This window comes from Onychomys torridus, chromosome 20 (assembly GCF_903995425.1).
Source record: "Onychomys torridus chromosome 20, mOncTor1.1, whole genome shotgun sequence".
Classification (NCBI taxonomy): Eukaryota; Metazoa; Chordata; class Mammalia; order Rodentia; family Cricetidae; genus Onychomys; species Onychomys torridus.
The window spans coordinates 47,771,224-47,790,934 of record NC_050462.1 but is presented as its reverse complement, the minus strand read 5'-3'; the positions used below and the strand labels follow the sequence as shown (position 1 = coordinate 47,790,934).

The 19,711-nt window shown below is 37.7% G+C and overlaps 2 protein-coding genes across 2 annotated transcripts; both read left to right on the top strand.

Moving 5' to 3' along the window:
- The first annotated feature begins 2,759 nt into the window (after window positions 1–2,759).
- On the top strand, window positions 2,760–3,695 carry LOC118571116 (olfactory receptor 6C2-like). Its single transcript, XM_036170029.1, has one exon. It carries the CDS (start codon window positions 2,760–2,762, stop codon window positions 3,693–3,695), a length of 936 nt encoding a protein of 311 aa, XP_036025922.1.
- Window positions 3,696–17,121: 13,426 nt separating this feature from the next.
- On the top strand, window positions 17,122–18,057 carry LOC118571128 (olfactory receptor 6C2-like). The gene has a single exon (XM_036170043.1). It carries the CDS (start codon window positions 17,122–17,124, stop codon window positions 18,055–18,057), a length of 936 nt encoding a protein of 311 aa, XP_036025936.1.
- The last annotated feature ends 1,654 nt before the right edge of the window (window positions 18,058–19,711 follow it).

Sequence of the window (19,711 nt, the reverse complement as noted above, 5' to 3'; positions counted from 1 at the left end):
CTAAGGAGGTGCAAAGATCACAGTTCAGGTTAATGATTAAGGAAAACAATTGAGTTCCAGGAGCCAAGGTGGCTCAAATTCTTTTCATCTGAATGTTGGGAGATGTTCTCACAGGTTTCTGGGTGCCTCATAGTTGAAACACAGCTTTGAAAATAGCTTAAAGTAAGACTAAGATGTTTTTGTTAAATAGCTTTGATGTGAAAACCCAAGAAGACAATATAAGTTTTAGAAAGGCGCATAGTTTTGTGAGGAACTCTCTAAGATCAAGGAACACAAAGCAACCCAATTATCATTAGCCTTTCTTGCTAGGATTGGTTGATGACCAAAGATGATGGTACCCATTTCTGCCCTCATTTTTGCTGATATAAAAACCTACTGATGAGTGAGTATGCAACCTAACGATTGAAAGCAGAGCTGACTGGTTACTTTTCATGTATAAAAATTTAGATTTGTCAATCCTTTAAGACTCCTTATAAGATTACCTTTCAAGGTTAATTAGTAAATTGATTGGACCTTTTTTTTGCAACTGCAAAATACAGCCTTCCACTAAATGACCTGGCTGAGAAAAATAACTTGGTTGCTTACACTCAGTTAAACTATAACAAGTTGTTTGATTATGAATGTACATGGGTTCTTGGGGGTAGTTTTTTTCACCTGTAATGCATAAAAAGTTTGATCATGTAAGGGATATGGATCACATGCTGTTTTTACTTATATTCATTGTTATCATTCACTTGAAAAACAGAATGTAACCATATTGTAATTTTTAAATTGCTTAAAAGATTTTGCTAGGGTATATAAGCTGTAAAGAAAAAAAAACAAAGAGTTAAATGGAAAACATCAGGAATGAGAGAATAAGAAAGGATAAAGATAGAATTAGAAGAAAAACATCAAGAAAAAAGAGAGAGTTAGAATGAATCAACATCAAGAATGAGAGAAGGAAATCAGGAAAACAAAGAATATAGAAAACAGGAAAAGAATAAAGAGGGAAACCATCAAGAGAGTGTTTATCTTTCCACTTACCCCCTCAGATAAAAAAAAGTCATAGTATGTCACCTAGGATGGATTCCCTTTAGCCCTGTGCAGCTGGAGGCTTGTCCCCTGCCCACAGGTAATGAAAGTAAGCCAAGTGCTTATTTCAGTGTGTAAATTATTGTAAAGGTTTAGTAACCATAACATACTAGTTTGATTTAAAGCTCCAAAATGAAATAGAGTATAGGTATAGACATTAAGTATTTCCTATTGGATTTGTGTTCCAGGTAAACTCGGTTATATGATTGATATGGGGAGTAATCATTTTTAGAAATTAAAAGTTTATGAAAATAAAAAGAGTTATGTTAACAAATAATAAAACACAACAGGCTACATAAAGACATAAGCAAGAAAAACAAATGTCTCAAAATTACAAAGAAGAAAGGTGACAGAGAAAGCACATATGGGGCCACAAAGGTAAGCTATGAAAGAACGCTGTGAGTATTGAGTGGTTAAAAATACATAACCTATCCATAAAAATGCACATTCTACTCACAAAGTCCCTAAATTGAAACAAATTTCATACTGTTTGAGTAATTTTGCTGTGAATTGTTCAATATAAGTAATGTACAAAATGTGACTTTGGTATATTGACAACTGAACATGTTCACAGGAAAAAAAGTATCATGGATCAGGATGTGAAATAGTTCAAGTGTGTCTGCAACTCACAAATACTGCATTTTTAGTGTTTCGGCAAGGAATATGTGTGAATAATAACATTCTTTCCATATTGAGACAAAGCTAAGTGGCAGTGAAGCTAAGATATCTTTGGAGACAGCTTAACAGTTAAATATGGCAATTTTACTTAATATATTCATAGTGAAATTATCAGTGCATTCAAAAATAAAGCAGTAATACCAACTGTGTTGATCATGTCAAGTATATATTTTATATATAACATCATACTGTACAATTAACCTACCCTCAAGACATTTCCTTTCTTTTATCCTGTGAGAGGATAATGATGTAATTTTTAAACAGAAAATTAAGAGGAAGAGATGGGGTAATAACTAAGGAAAGAGTTGTTTAGAGAAATTACAAATGTTCATAGTTATAATGCTAGACTCTATATATTAGACAGCAAATTAAAAACCCTGTAACAATGAACTTAAAACTATGTATGGCTGGGCAGTTATGGCCCATGCCTGTAATCCCAGCACTCGGGAGGAAGAGGCAATTGATTCTCTGTGAGTTCGAGGCCAGCCTGTTGTACAGAGTTAGTGCAAGACAGGCTCTAAAGTTACAGAGAAACCCTGTCTCAAAAAAAAAAAAGAAAGACAGAAACTATATATGATTTTTATAATAACAAAACCTCAAAAAGCACATGAAAGGCCAAAAGAGCATGAGATTTGACTTCAGGATTCTACCTCTAAGGAGGAACTCAGTCTCACGGAGCATTAGCAGCCAACACAAACTGCTTGGAAAAACATGAACCCAAAGAGCAATTAAAAAAAAAAATAACAAATTAAGAATCTAATGCAAAGAGAAGGAAGTACACATAACAGTGTACTAGAATTGTGGTGTAGATAAGGCAATTTCATTTTCTAACTCTACCCTGAAAAGACCAAACTACCTCCTTGTAGGACCTAAGCAACCAGTGTGTTTGTGTTTGTAAACAGAATGTGTGAATACATGTGAGTTGGGTTTCATAATATTTCTCCTGTTTTTGCTACTCTTGAACAGATACCTCTGAATTTTAAATGCAGAATAGAGGTAACAATTCAATTATGAGAAACCACACATTAACAACATTCATCCTCCTGGGACTAACTGACGACCCACAACTGAAAACTCTGATCTTCATCTTTCTGTTTCTCACCTACATGCTGAGTATAACTGGGAATCTCACAATCATCTCCCTCATCTTTATGGATTCACACCTAAAAACTGCCATGTACTTTTTCCTACAAAATTTCTCCTTCTTAGAAATCTCATTTACAACTGCTTGCATTCCCAAATACTTATACAACATCTCAACAGGTGACAAGACAATCACATATAACAACTGTGCCACTCAAATATTCTTCACTGATCTTTTTGGTGTGACAGAGTTTTTTCTCCTGGCTACCATGTCCTATGACAGATATGTAGCCATCTGCAAACCCTTGCATTATGTCACCATCATGAACAGCAAGATCTGTAAAAGGCTTATCTTCTGTTGCTGGGCAGCTGGCTTGTTGGTGGTCCTGCCACCACTTAGCCTGGGCCTCAATCTGGAGTTCTGTGATTCTAATGTTATTGACCACTTTTTCTGTGATGCATCCCCCCTCCTGAAGATCTCATGCACAGATACATGGCTCATAGAGCAGATGATGATAGTTTGTGTGGTGCTGACATTTATCATGACCCTTGTGTGTGTAGTTCTTTCCTATGTGTATATAATCAGGACCATTATCAGGTTCCCTTCTGCACAGCAAAGGAAAAAGGCCTTTTCTACCTGTTCTTCCCACATGATTGTGGTTTCCATCACTTATGGCAGCTGCATCTTCATTTATGTCAAACCATCAGCAAAGGATTCAGTGGCTATCAACAAGGTTGTGACAGTTCTCATCACTTCCATTGCTCCTATGCTGAACCCCTTCATCTACACCTTGAGAAACAAACAAGTCAAACAGGCCTTCAATGACTCAGTTAAAAGAATTGCACTGTTCTTCAAGAAGTAGAGATTTTACTACTGGAGAGAATAAATTTTTCATTTTATATATAGTTATATATAGTTATATATAGTTATAGTTATAGTTATATATATAGTTATTGCATATAGTTTTTCCTTATATTAGTTATAACTTTTTTCCTTTTTTCTTTTTATTAGAATACAAGGGGGAAACATGGTGATGTTTTATTTGTGCTGAAATGTGATTTTATTTGTATGTTAATAAATAAAGTTGCCTGGATATCAGAGGTCATAGCCATTAAGTAGAAGGCTGGCAGTGGTAGCACATACCCTTAACACAATCACATGGCAGGCAGAGTCCCTCTGTGTGTTCAAGAACACAGCCAAGGATGGTGACACATGCCTTTAATCTCTGAACCAACCATAGAAACCTGAAGGTCTGTATAGACAGGCAGTGATGAGGAAGTCAGGTGGTTAGGTTTACAGCCAATGAGAAGGCAGAGCAGAAATGCAATAAAGAGACAAGACACAAGAATAAGGTCTCTAGGGGAAGAAAGGCAGTGATGGGTAAGCTATTTGCTCTGATCTCTTGGGCTTCTAACTTAATATAAATATATGCCATCCTTAAACTATATCTTTAAATTTTTTTCTTTTTTTTAAATTTCTTCTATTTGTGTTTTAATTTTACACATCAGCCATGGGTTCCCCTGTCCTCCCTCCTACGGCCCCCGCCCCCTCCCTTGCCCCCATCCCTACCCTTCCATTCCCATCTCCTCCAGGGCCAAGACTCACCTGGGGATTCATTTAAACCTGGTGGATTCAGTACAGGCAGGTCCTGTCCCCTCATTCAAGGGGGGGGGGGGGGCTGAGCAAAGTGTCCCTGTGTAAGCCCAAGGTTCCAAACAGCCAGCTCATGCACTGAAAACAAGTCCAGGTCCCACTGCCTGGATGCCTCCCAAACAGTTCAAGCTATTGAATTATCTCACTTATCCAGAGGGCCTGTTCCACATGGGGGCTCCACAGCCTTTGGTTCATAATTCATGTCCTTCCATTTGTTTGACTATTTGTCCCTGTACTTTTCCAATCTTGGTCTCAACAATTCACACTCTTACAGTCCCCTCCTCTTTCTCGACAATTGGACTTCTGGAGCTCCACCTGGGGCCTGGCCGAGGATCTCTGTATCCACTTCCATCAGTTATTGGATGAGAGTTCCAGCACAACCGTTAGGGTGTTTGGCCATCTGATCACTAGACTAGGTCAGATCAGGCTTTCTCTCAACCATTGCCAGAAGTCTATAGAGGATGTATCATTGTGGATTTCTGGGGACCTCTCCAGCACTCTGCCTATTCCTGTTCTCTTGTGGTCATCATTTATCATGGTCTGTTATTCCTTGTTCTCCATTTCTGTTCTTGATCCAGCTGGGATCTTCTGCTCCCCTAAGCTTTCTTTCCTTCAAACCTTGTCCTTCATTAAACCCACTGTTGTCCAGGTTGTTCATGTAGATCTCATCCATTTCTCTGTAATTGGTCGATCCCTGTGTCTTTCCTAGGGTCCCGTTTTCTAGGTAGTCTCCCTGGAGTTGTGTAGCAGTCTAGTCATCTTTGTTTTACATCTAGTATCCTCCTATGAGTGAGTACATACCATGTTTGTCCTTCTGAGTCTGGATTACCTCACTCAGGATGATTTTTTCTAGATCCATCCATTTGCCTGAAAATCTCATGATGTCATTGTTTTCCTCTGCTGAGTAGTACTCCATTGTGTATATGTACCACACTTTCTTTATCCATTCTTCAGTTAAAGGGCATCTAGGTTGTTTCCAGGGTCTGGCTATTACAAACAATGCTGATATGAACATAGCTGAGCAAATGTCCTTGTGGTATGATTGAGCATTCCTTGGGTATATGCCCAAGAGTGCTATAGCTGGGTCTTGGGAAAGATGGATTTCCAAATGTCTAAGGAAGCGCCATACTGATTTGCAAAGTGGCTGTACAAGCTTGCATTCCCACCAGCAGTGGAGGAGAGTTTCCCTTGCTCTACATCCTCTCCAGCATAAATTATCTTCTGTGTTTTTGATCTTAGCTACTCTGACAGGTGTAAGATGGTATCTCAGAGTCGTTTTGATTTGCATTTCCTGGAAAATTAGGGATGTTGAGCAATTCTTTAAGTGTCTTTCAGCCATTTGAATTTCCCCTGTTGAGAATTCTCTGTTTAGTTCTATAGCCCATTTCTTAATTGGACTATTGGGCATTTTGGTGTCTAATTTCTTGAATTCTTTATATATTCTGGATATCAGCCCTCTGTCAGATGTGGGGTTGGTGAAGACCTTTTCCCATTCTGTAGGCTGTCACTTTGTCTTGTTGACCATGTCCTTTGCTCTACAAAAGCTTCTCAGTTTCAACAGGTTCCATTGATTGATTGTTTCTTTCAGTGTCTGTGCTACTGGTGTTATATTTAGAAAGTGATCTCTGGTGCCAGTACATTCAAGAGTACTTCCTACTTTCTCTTCTATCAGGTTCAGAGTAACTGGATTTATGTTGAGGTCTTTGATACACTTGGACTTAAGTTTTCTGTACGGTGACAGATATGGATCTATTTGCAGCTTTATCACTGAAAAATTTTATTGCATTTAAAGTTCTTAATAATTATGTATGAAACACTTCCAGGAAATAAAAATATGCCTTCACACACACACACACACTATATATATATATATATATATATATATATATATATATATATATATATATATATACCACAAGGGCATTTGCTCAACTATGTTCATATCAGCTTTGATTGTAATAGCCAGAACCTGGAAACAACCTAGATGCCCTTCAACTGAATAATGGATAAAAAAAATATGGTACATACACACAATGGAGTACTACTCAGCAGAGAAAAACAATGACATCATGAGGTTTGCAGGCAAATGGATGGATCTAGAAAAAATCATCCTGAGTGAGGTAACCCAGACTCAGAAGGACAAACATGGCATGTACTCACTCATAGGAGGATACTAGATGTAAAACAAAGATGACTAGACTGCTACACAACTCCAGGGAGACTACCTAGAAAATGGGACCCTAGGAAAGACCCAAGGATCACCCAATGACAGAGAAATGGATGAGATCTACATGAACAACCTGGACAACAGTGGGAGTAATGAAGGGCAAGATTTGAGGGAAAGAAAGCTTAGGGGACCAGGAGATCCCAGCTGGATCAAGAACAGAAATGGAGAACGAGGAATAACAGACCATGATAAATGAAGACCACATGAGAACAGGAATAGGCAGAGTGCTGGAGAGGTCCCCAGAAATCCACAATGATACATCCTGTAGAGACTGCTGGCAATGGTCAAGAGAAAGCCTGATCTGACCTAGTCTGGTGATCAGATGGCTAAACACCCTAACTGTCGTGCTGGAACTCTCGTCCAATAACTGATGGAAGTGGATGCAGAGATCCTCAGCCAGGCCCCAGGTGGAGCTCCAGGTGTCCAACTGTTGACAAAGAGGAGGTTCTGCAAGAGCATGAATTGTTGAATCCAAGATTGCAAAAAGCACAGGGACAAATAGCCAAACTAATGGAAGCACATGAATTATGAACCAAAGGCTGTGGAGCCCCCAGCTGGATCAGGCCCTCTGGATAAGTGAGACAATTTAATAGCTTGATCTGCTTGGGAGGCATCCAGTCTGTGGGACCAGGGTCTGTCCTTAGTGCATGAGCTGGCTGTTTGAAACCTTGGGCTTACACAGGGACACTTTGCTCAGTCTGGAAGGAGGTGACAGGACCTGCCTGTACTGAATCCACCAGGTTTAAATGAATCCCCAGGGGTGCCTTGATCCTGAAGGACATGAGAATGGAGGGGAGGGGCTCGGGACAAGGTGGGGGTGGGTGCGGGAGTGGGGAGGACAGGGGAACCCATGGCTGATGTATAAAATCTAAAACACATAATAATAAAAAAATGTTAAAGCAAACAAACCAAATGAATTTGTCTGATTATGATTATCTAATGCCTTCACTTGTAACTGTCTTACTAGACACAGCATGACTCAGTCCAACAACTTTAAGAAAATACACCTCTACATTTCTTCCAGAGTGTAATTCATAAGAAATAAGAGTGGCCACTGTTTCGGGGCTACTATTTTCATAACCCTTTCTAGCTTGAAGTAGAAAGAAAATAGAACTCTTTATTTACAAAATGGACTTAATAGACCAAAATTTTTTCAAAACACATTTGGAAAGACTAATCATATCTGAACTGGGGGGAAATAGTCTGATTGTTTTGATAAAGGAGTGAATGAAACTGAAAACAACCATGTCTTCAGAAATAAATCCAGAATCCAACTGATGCACTCTCCAAATTGCAGATGCCTCACTCTTCCTCTTGTTAATTCACTAGATGCTCATAGAAGGTTATCAAAGGCACCAAACATTCTCATCTTCATTCAAAAATACAAGAACAAAAGTGTAGTATTTACAATGACCATTGATTAATAAAAAATTAGCAAAAATGTTAGAGCAAGTTAAGGAGCAGAGGGAAAAAAGCCGAATGAAGATTTAAATGAACATATTGACCTGAGACACTGGTTGTAACTTACTATCCAACAAGAATTCTTGGGGAATTATCCAACCAATGATCACAATAACCCCATAAACTAGATACTATAGAGGGAGCTGAGGCAAAGAAATCAATAAGAATAGAAAACTCATAGATAGTTTCTAAAGATTATAAAAGCACTGGAAATATACTCCCTCATTGGACATCAGTTGGTAGTAAGGAATCATAGAGAGTCAGACCAATTACTATAATATTAAAGATAGTCTCAAATCATTAATGAAATTTTCTTTTAGGGTTCATATAAAAAGAAAATTCTAAGAAGTAATTCTATGATTTGATTTGTGCAGGTCAAGAAAATATTATGTTCATTTCAGCATTTCTTCCACAAACCTTTATACAACACTTTCTAGATCCATGGAAACACATATTCAAAGGATTGTATTGACATCAGAGATGATATATTGAAGATATTTCCATATTCCTATGATCATTTTGTCATCATTAACAATACCTGTAGTGGGTAGCCATCCCAACCTTGGCCTGGAATTTCCAACCCCCATTAAGGCTTCGGTCACGGTCATGCCCACAAGGCGGTGCTGAGGGAGGATGCTGAAGACTCAGGATAGAGAGGAGAGGCTTCTCTTGGTGCCAGACCCTGGAAGCTGGAGGTAGACCAAGCAGAGTTCTCCAGAGAACACCACCGGACTGTGCCATACCTTTCCCAGACCCTGCAACCTATCCCTTCATTTGAAAGTTACCCCACAAAATAAACCTCCCTTTTAACTACGTGGAGTGGCCTTAATAATTTCACCAATAAATACCCAATATATAAAACTAAGTGCCCATAAATAGATGAATAAATAAAGAAAATAAGATATAGATGACAAATACGGTCTGTACAACTTAAAAAAGAAGGAAATTCTGACATTTGTAATAACATATATGGAACAAAATGACATTATTCTAACTGAATAAGCCAAGCCCACAATATGGTAATTTAATTTTCAATCTTATTAAGATGGAAAAATCATATATAGGAAGATATGGGACTTTGAGACCACATTGAAATTTTATTTTTACTTTTTTTAAACCATTATGTCATTTTCCAAAATATCTGTACTACTTTGCATTCCTGATGGCTAAATGGAGAGTTGCCTTCTCTCCACATACTTGCAGGATTTGTTGTCATTCACTATTAATATATCGATAAAAGGCTTAAATGCAAGACCTAAAACAACAAAATAACTAGAAGAAAACATAACAAAAGTCAACAAATGAGATGTCACCAAACTAAAAACGTTTCTTCACACCAAAGGAAAATACTCAGGGAGTGAGAAGAAGACGATCCACAGATAGGGAGAGAACATTTGCCAACTACACATCACACAATGGAGCTAATATTTAAAGTATTTAAGGAACTCAATCGTAAAAAAAAAATACAATTAATATTTCCTCTCAAAAAACTTTCTAGAAAAATCTCCCCAGTCACCATCAGTTTGAAACCTGCATAAGCCATTTATGTGAAAAAGAAACTGATATAGGTTCTTGTTAAACAATTTTTCCTGGGATTTCTCAGTGTGTTGGGGGGAATTGTTAGCTGTTAGAGCAAAACACTAAGACATCTGGCATTCGTATATAATGAGAAATGAAAGGAAGATTGAAAACATTACATTTATGTAGAGCAGTAGGAAAAGTCTGATAAGGTAGTTACTTGACTCCCTTTTCAGGGAGCCATGATAGCCAAGGAATCAGGTACACAATCTTCACTATCCCTCCTGTTCTCCAAATCCAATCCCCAAAGTCGTCCCAGCTCTGTAGAAGACCATTTGCTGTGGCCACTCCTCCTTCACTGGCCCAATTCCCAGGGGTCTATGCAGATCCTGGTGCTACATACTGCTTTACTCCCTCCTGTGAACACTCTCAAAATACCCCTTTTGCTCATTCTCACTCCTAAGTGTCAGTACAAATACCTAGGAACACATTCACCAACGACCTTCAGGGGTCACACCTGGTAGGATCACAAAAGCATTCCCTACCAGGTAACCCACAGCCAACACAATCTCTTAAGAACCAGAGAGGGCAACAGAAACCTACCCAACAAACACAACCAGATATCAGAACCTAGAATTACAATCACCCTAACCCAGATACCTAAATGACAGCATAAAAACACAATTAATAACAGCTAGCATAATATGGCTCCAATAAAACCCGGCAACCTCACTACAGAAGTCCCTGAGAAAAGCAATATGGCTGAGGAAGAAGACAAGGACTTCAAAATAGGCTCTAAAAAAGGTAGAGGTCATTAAAGAGTGTATGAATAAATCCATTGATGAAACCTCTGAAAACACAAACAGTAGAATAAGACAAAGAAAGTACAAGACATGAAAGTGGGAATAGAACCAATGCACAGAACTCTAACTGAGGTAGAGCTGGAAGTAAACAATGAGAAACTCGAGCAAGCCTCACCACAGAATGCAAAAGATGGAAAAGAGACTCTAAGATATTGAAGACAGATAGAACGATTGAATGCCTCAGTCCAACATTAAGTTAAACCTAAAAAGAAAAAAAATCAAGGCACAAAACATCCAGGACATTTGGGACTCTGAAAAGACCACCCTCTACAAAAATTAATTCATCTATCTTAAGAACGTAAAGTAAGACCTGAAGTTTTAAAATAACTACAGGAAATCTTATTGAAAACACAGATAAAGACATCTGAAAATAATTCCAATACTTCTTGAAAAAATTTTAAGAGTGAAGAATGAGATTCCATGAAATTTCAAAGCTCCATCATAGACAGGAAATAACTATGAAAGTGAAGATACAGCCCTCAGAATGTGAGAAAATCTTTGACAGCTGTACATCTGACTAATGTCTTGAATATATAAAGAACTCTAAACTTAAGCACCAGAAATATTACCCAATAAATAAAAATACAAACTAATTACACTGTACATTCTCAACAGAATAAATACAAATGATCAATAAGTGTAGATGTATCCTGCTTGTTAAATAAGAAACACAGAGCCAGCTGCAGAGTTAAAAACCACGAGGTCAGAGCCAAAGCGGAAAACCTTACCCTTCACTGCTTCTGCGGTTCCTCCTCTCCGCAAGAGACCTACTTCTCTGTGTCCTGTCTATTTAAAAACTTTCTGTTCTCCTCCCTCATTGGTTGTAAACCCAGCCACATGACCTCCTCTTCACTGTCTGTTCGTACAGACCACCAGGTCTTCTATGGTTGGTATTGACATTAAAGGCGTGTGTCTGCTATGCTGGCTATGTCCTTGAACACACAGAGATCCGCCTAGCTCTGCCTCCCAAGTGCTGGGATTAAGAGCATGCCCCACTACTGCTCTGCTTCTGCTCTGGCTTGCTCTGACCTCAAGGCAACTTTATTGACATACAAATAAAATCACATTTCAATACAAATAAAATATCACTATAAATAAGCATATATTTTAAATGTTCTATATGATCATGAACAATTGAGGAAAAGCAAATTTGAGCCATGAGACCACGATGAGTATCTGGGGAAAACAAATCTGAACTACACTGAGATCCCACCTCATCCTAGTCACAATTGTTAATCCAAAACACAACTGATCCAGGCATAGATACAGGGGGGGAGGACAAAAACTCTTATTCACTACTACTGGAAAAGGAAGTAAACATGAAGGTTCCTGAAACAACAATTTTTGAAATACCATACAATCTGTCTACTATAGGATTCTACCAGCAAACCACAAGGATCTGAGCAAACCACAAAGATAACTTGGTACATTGATGCATATAGAGGCAAAGAACAGGTTTCAAATTGTGTGGACACTCAATGGATTTGGAGCCATAGACACTGTTAGATTGTAAAATATTTCATGACCTCAAATATTAGATATGATACTCCATAAAAAGAAATTTATACTTCTGCTTCCTTTTTTGTGTTTTTTCAAGACAGGTTTTCTCAGTAGCTTTGGAGGCTCTCCTGGAACTTGCTTTATAGACCAGGCTGGCCTCGAACTCACAGAGATCCACCTGCCTCTGTCTCCCAAGTGCAGGGATTACAGGCATGTGCCACCAGCACCCAGCTATTTCTGCTTTCTTTCAGAATACTTACAGTTGTTAAATCTACAAATGTTTAATATATATTTTGACTGAAGAAGTTTTACAATTTGTGTTGGAGGCAGCACATACGGCATATGCCATGACACCCTTGTGGAGTTGAGACAACAACCCCTACCTAGTGTTGTTCTTAGCATTCTACATTATTTGTAACAATGTCACCCTTTTTGGTGTCTGCCAGGATGTCAAGCCCATACACTTCTGTGGATTCTCCTCTCTCCACTTCTCAACTTCAATAAGAGCCCTGTGATTAGAGAGTCATGCTACCATAACCAGCTTCACATGGGTTTTGGGGATCAGAATTCAGGTCTTCATATTTTCACACCAAGCACTTTACTCTTGGCACTGAGCCATCTCCTCAGCCCCATAGTTTGACTTGCAAAAATAATACTCTGGAACCCGGAGGTGCTTCATTGAGTAGAGACACTTGTATAGGCCTGGAAAGCTGAATTTGATCCCCTGAATCCAGATAATTGTGGAAGGAGAAAAGCAGCCCCCCAACTTGTCCTCTGACATTCACACATTGCTGTGGCACACACACCCATATGTAAACACACAAAGCATGTACACATATAAAAATTGATATTTAAGTAATTAATTAATTAACTTTTCAAAACAAAATTTAAACAATGTTCTCACAGATTAAAACAGAATGATATTTTAAACCTATATAATTTATCCACTGCATAACAAATTGATAATACAGAAAGTGACAACCAAATATTTTACACCAGGCATAATAAGAATTAATTGTAAGAAACTTGACTAGGTTTTCTTTTAATTAGATTCTACATTTTCCTTGCAGTTCTTTTTAAGTGACGTTGATGCTTCACTGAGTCTCCTAAGGCCCTGATCCCACAGATGGTTCATTAGTAATTTCTGAGACTGGGTCACTGAGGACTCTTGTGTTTATTTGATATAGATGTGGCAAATTAATAATAAATATCAAGCTTGATATTAGAAAATCCTCTCTCTGAGCAAAAGAGTGCAGAATATCAGCTCTTCACAAACTACCAGGTATTCCTTTGAAACTACTTTTCAGAGATAGAAAAAGTAAGACAGTTATTTTCTTATGATAATATTGCATCATCAATGAGAAAGTTAATGCAATTGACTAAGAACAGAAAATTTAACTCTTATGCATTCCCAGACAACTGATTTTGTAGACATGAGTAGATTTAATCAGTGATTGCCAGAAAAAATCATTTTCAAATTATATTTACAAGAATGATTGTGGTTAAGTAACTAAGAGAGAGAGGCTGTGAGTGAGTATGAATATGATGAATTCTATTCTTCCAACCACTGGCTCTTTTTGGAGACTCAGATTCCATGACGGTCTTCATGACAACAATAAAATTAGGAATGGGAACTCAACTATGGTACCAATTTAAATGCTATTTCGGAGTGTTTGATGTTGGATAGGGTATAGCCATTAATAAAGTTATATTACACAGCTGGACAGTGGTGGCACACACCTAGAGTCCCAGCACTTGGGAGGCAGAGCCAGGTGGATGTCTGCCAGGCCATCCTGGGCTACCAAGTGAGTTCCAGGAAAAGGAGCAAAGCTACACAGATACCCTGTCTCAAAAAAAAAAGTTATATTATACAACAATAAGAAATGAAGCTGTATCTCCATGCTAAGTGCTTGTCTAGCTTGTGCAAGGCCCTGGATTAACAAAAAAAAATCAACAAGGAATAAGCGATCATCTAAAGATGGCGTAATTTGACAGCTGTGGGAAAATATCTACATGTAGTTCTCTAGAGTTGTGTGAATTGGAGACTCAGCCACAAGAATGGAAGTGGAAACCAAGAGCACTGAAGGAAAATTATTCCTGGTAAGTCAGCTGCTGGTGGCCATATCAGAGGAGCAGCAGATAGCAATTAACTTGAGGAGATCAGCCCACCACGAAACAAAAGTCTGATGGGTGAATGTCAGGCAGGCAAAGCCCGGAGAAAACAGACTCCAGATTATCTCTTGCTTCTCTGTGCTTTTACATGTGTGTCACTGCCATCTCTCTCTGGTATCTGGCATGGTGTGAATGGAGGTGGGGACTTCCCCACTGTTTGTAATGTGGTGTTTATCTCAGGGAAACATCCCGTTCTACTGGGCATTTTTACCTGTGGATTCTTATGAAGATGATTTCTTCTTCAGCCGTATTGTCTAACTGATAATAATAACATTATTTTAAGTAAAGTTTTTATGATTAAATATATACAAGGAAATGTCACACAGCTAGGGTCTATGAGTTTCACCTAAGGAGGCACATAGATCACAGCTCTTGTTAATGATTAAGGAAAACAATTGAGTTCAAAGAGCCAAGGTGGCTCAAATTCTTTTAATCTGAATGTTGGGATATGTTTTCACAGGTTTCTGGGTGTCTCATAGCTGAAACACAGCTTTGAAAATAGCTTAAACTTACACTAAGATGTTTTTGTTAAAAAGCTTTGATGTGAAAAAATCCAAGAAGACAATCTAAAGTTTTAGAAAGGCGCATAGTTTTGTGAGGAACTCTCTAAGGTCAGGGAACAAGACCAAAACAGACCAATTGTCATTAGCCTTCCTTGCGAGAATTGGTTGATGTCCAAAGGTGATGATACCCATTTCTGCCCTCAATTTCCTGATATAAAAAACTATTGATTAGTGAGTATGCATCCTAAAGATTTAAAGTAGAGCTGAATGGTTGCTTTTCATGTATAAAAATTTAGATTTGTCATTCCTTTAAGACTCCTTATAAGATTACCTTTCAAGGTTAATTAGTAAAGTGATTGGACCTTTCTTTCCAACTGCAAAACACAGCCTTCCAGTAAATGACCTGGCTGAGAAAAATAACTTGGTTGCTTACACTCAGTTATACTATAACAAGTGTTTGATTATGAATGTACATGGGTTCTTGGGGGTAGTTTTTTTCACTTGCAATACATAAAATGCTTGATCATGTAAGGGATATGGATCACATGCTGTTTTTACTTATATTCATTGTTATCATTCACTTGAAAAACAGAATGTAACCATATTGTAATTTTTAAATAGCTTAAAAGGTTTTGTTAGGATATATAAGCTGTAAAGAAAAATCAAAGTTAAATGGAAAACATCAGGAATGACAGAATAAGTATGAGAAAAGTGTTAGAAGGAAAACATCAAGAATGAGAGAATGAAATCACCAGGAAAACATAGATTAAAACATACAAAAGAAGAATAAAGAAGGAAACCATCAAGAGAGAGTGTATCTTTCCCCTTACTCCCTCAGAATAAAAAGTCATAGTATGCCACCTAGGATGGATTCCCTTTAGCCCTGTGCTGCTAGAGCCTGGTACCCTGCACACAGGCAATGAAAGTAAGCCAAGTGCTTATTTTAGTGTGTAACCTATTGTAAAAGTTTAGTAACCATAACATACTGGTTTGATTTAAAGCTCCAAAATGAAATAGAATATAGGTATAGATATTAAGTATTTCCTGTTGGATTTTTGTTCCAGGTAAACTCGGTTATATGATTGTTATGGGGAGTAATCATTTTTAGAAATTAAAAGTTTATGAAAATAAAAAGAGTTATGCTAAAAAATAATAAAACACAACAGGCTACATAAAGTCATAAGCAAGAAAAACAAATGTCTCAAAATTACAAAGAAGAAAGGTGACAGAGAAAGCACATATGGGGGCACAAAGGTAAGCTATGAAAGAACACTGTGAGTATTCTGTGGTTAAAAATACTTAATCTATTCATAAAAATGTACATTCTACTCACAAAGTCCCTAAATTGAAACAAATTTCATAGTGTTTGATTAATTTTGCTTTGAATTGTTCAATATAAGTAATGTACAAAATGTGACTTTGGTATATTGATAACGGAACATGTTCACAGAAAAAAAAGCATCATGGATCAGGATGTGAAATAGTTCAACTGTGTCTGCAACTCACAAATACTGCATATTTAGTGTTTCAGCAAGGAATATGTGTGAATAATAACATTCTTTCCATATTGAGACAAAGCTAAGTGGCAGTGAAGCTAAGATATCTTTGGAGACAGCTTAACAGTTAAATATGGCAATTTTACTTAATATATTCATAGTGAAATTTTCAGTGCATTCAAAAATAAAATAGTAATACCAACTGTGTTGATCATGTCAAGAATATATTTTATATATAACTTATCATACTGTACAATTAACCTACCCTCAAGACATTACCTCTCTTTTATCATGTGAGAGGATAACGATATAATTTTAAGGTGAAAATTAAGAGGAAGAGATGGGGTAATAACTAAGGAAGGGGTTGTTTAGAGAAAATACAAATGTTTATAGTTATAATCCTAGACTCCAGTATATTAGACAGCAAATAAAAATCCTGTAACATAGAACATGAAACTATGTATGATTTTTACAAATAACAAAACCTCAAAAAACACATGAACAGGCCAAAAGAGCATGAGATATGTCTTCAGGATTCTGCCTCTAAGGAGTAACTCAGTCTCTTGGAACATTAGCAGCCAACACAAACTGCTTGGAAAAAACATGAACCCAAAGAGCAATTAAATAAAAAAAAATAACAAATTAAGAAACAAATGCAAAGAGAAGGAAGTACACATAACAGTTTGAATTGTGGTGTAGATAAGGCAATTTCATTTTCTAACTCTACCCTGAAAAGACCAAACTACCTACTTGTAGGACCTAAGCAACCAGTGTGTTTGTGTTTATGAATGTGTGAATACATGTGAGCTGGGTTTCATAATATTTCTCCTGATTTTGCTACTCTTGAACAGATACCTCTGAATGTTAAATGCAGAATAAAGGTAAGAATTCAATTATGAGAAACCACACATTCACAACATTCATCCTCCTGGGACTAACTGACGACCCACAACTGAAAACTCTGATCTTCATCTTTCTGTTTCTCACCTACGTGCTGAGTATAACTGGGAACCTCACAATCATCTCCCTCATCTTTATGGATTCACACCTAAAAACTGCCATGTACTTTTTCCTACAAAATTTCTCCTTCTTAGAAATCTCATTTACAACTGCTTGCATTCCCAGATACTTATACAACATCTCAACAGGTGACAAGACAATCACATATAACAACTGTGCCTCTCAAATATTCTTCACTGATCTTTTTGGTGTGACAGAGTTTTTTCTCCTGGCCACCATGTCCTATGACAGATATGTAGCCATCTGCAAACCCTTGCATTATGTCACCATCATGAACAGCAAGATCTGTAAAAGGGTTATCTTCTGTTGCTGGGCAGCTGGCTTGTTGGTGGTCCTGCCACCACTTAGCCTGGGCCTCAATCTGGAGTTCTGTGATTCTAATGTTATTGACCACTTTGTCTGTGATGCATCCCCCCTCCTGAAGATCTCATGCACAGATACGTGGCTCATAGAGCAGATGGTGATTGTCTGTGTGGTGCTGACATTTATCATGACCCTTGTGTGTGTAGTTCTTTCTTATGTGTATATAATCAGGACCATTATCAGATTCCCTTCTGCACAGCAAAGGAAAAAGGCCTTTTCTACCTGTTCTTCCCACATGATTGTGGTTTCCATCACTTATGGCAGCTGCATCTTCATTTATGTCAAACCATCAGCAAAGGATTCAGTGGCTATCAACAAGGTTGTCTCAGTTCTCACCACTTCCATTGCTCCTATGCTGAACCCCTTCATCTACACCTTGAGAAACAAACAAGTTAAACAGGCCTTCAATGACTCAGTTAAAAGAATTGCACTGTTCTTCAAGAAGTAGAGGAATTTACTACTGGAGAGAGTGAATTTTTCATTTAAAAAATATATATTGTATATAGTTATTGTACTTATTGTATGTAGTATTTTCTTATATTAGTGATAATTTTTTCCTTTTTTCTTTTTATTAGAATAGAAGGGGAAAATATGGTGATATTTTATTTTTGCTGAAATGTGATTTTTATTTGTATGTTAATAAATAAAGTTGCCTGGAGATCAGAGGTCATTGCCATTAAGCAGAAGGCTAGCAGTAGTAGCACATGCCCTTAATCCAATCACATGGCAGGCAGAGTCTCTATGTGTTCAAGGACACAGACAAAGATGGTGGCACATGCCTTTAATCACAGAACTAACCATAGAAACCTATATAGACAGGCAGTGATGAGGAAGACATGTGATTAGGTTTAGAGCCAATGAGAAGAAAAAACAGAAATGCAATAAAAAGACGGGACACAAAAATAAGGTCTCTCTCTAGGGGAAGAATGGCAGCGATGGGTAAGCTATTCGCTTTGATATCTTGGGCTTATAACTCAGAATTTATATACATATATACATGTATATATGTATATATATATATATATACATGTATACATGTATATATATATACACATATATATACATATATATATATGCCATCCTTAAACTATATCTTTTAAATTTTTATCTTTAGCTTTCTCACTGAGAAACTTTATTGCATTCCAAGTTCTTAATAATTATGTTTGAAACACTTCAAGGAAATAAAAATGTGCCTTCACACACACACACACACACAAAAAAAAAAAAAACCATAAAGGAAACAATGAGGTGATCTCAATGGATAATTTTGTTTATTGTCTAGTCTAAGTCCAGCTTTCATGAGGACCCTGAAACAGGTACAATATTAAGTTGTGTCTATTCCTCAGTATCCTCAGGGAATTGGTTCAGGAACCCCATGAGTGTGCTAAAATGTATGCACAAATGCCTTACATTAAATTGCACAATATTTCCATATTTCTATGTCCATCCTATTGTATATTTTAAATCATCACTGACCAGAGGTGAGTGCCTGGGGTTATAGTCATAGAGGCAACAGCTCTGGGTCCCACCCCTGGGCACCATCCTGAGAGGACCTGCCCAACTTGGCCACAGTTTCCAGCCAATCGGCGGGCCCTGTGGGAAGGCTCCCCTTTCCAAGACTGCAGGCAGACACTGCAGTCTCCACACCCTGCCGCCACACCCATTTGCCCAAGACCCCAGCCACTTCTTGAGACTCAGAGACAAGCCCCCAGCTCCCATCTGTCCCGGAACTCCCTTCTGGACAAGAGAGAGATCCTCCGGTGGATGCTACAACCTTAACGCCTTGCCCCCATACCCATCTACTTGAGACCCCAGCCACTCCCCGAGTAAACAAACAGGAACTTCAGATGCAAGTATAACCAACAGAATGCAAGAGATGGAAGAGAGGATCTGGTTTTGAAGATACTGTAGAAGAAAGATTCATCAGTACAAGATAACAATAAAACCAACCAAGTCATACCCCAAAATGTCCAAGAAATTTGGGACACCATGAAAAGACCAAACCTACCAATAATAGGGATACAGAAAGGAGAACAATACCAACTCAAAGGCACAGGAAATATATTTAACAATATCATAGAAGAAAACTTTCCCAACTTAAA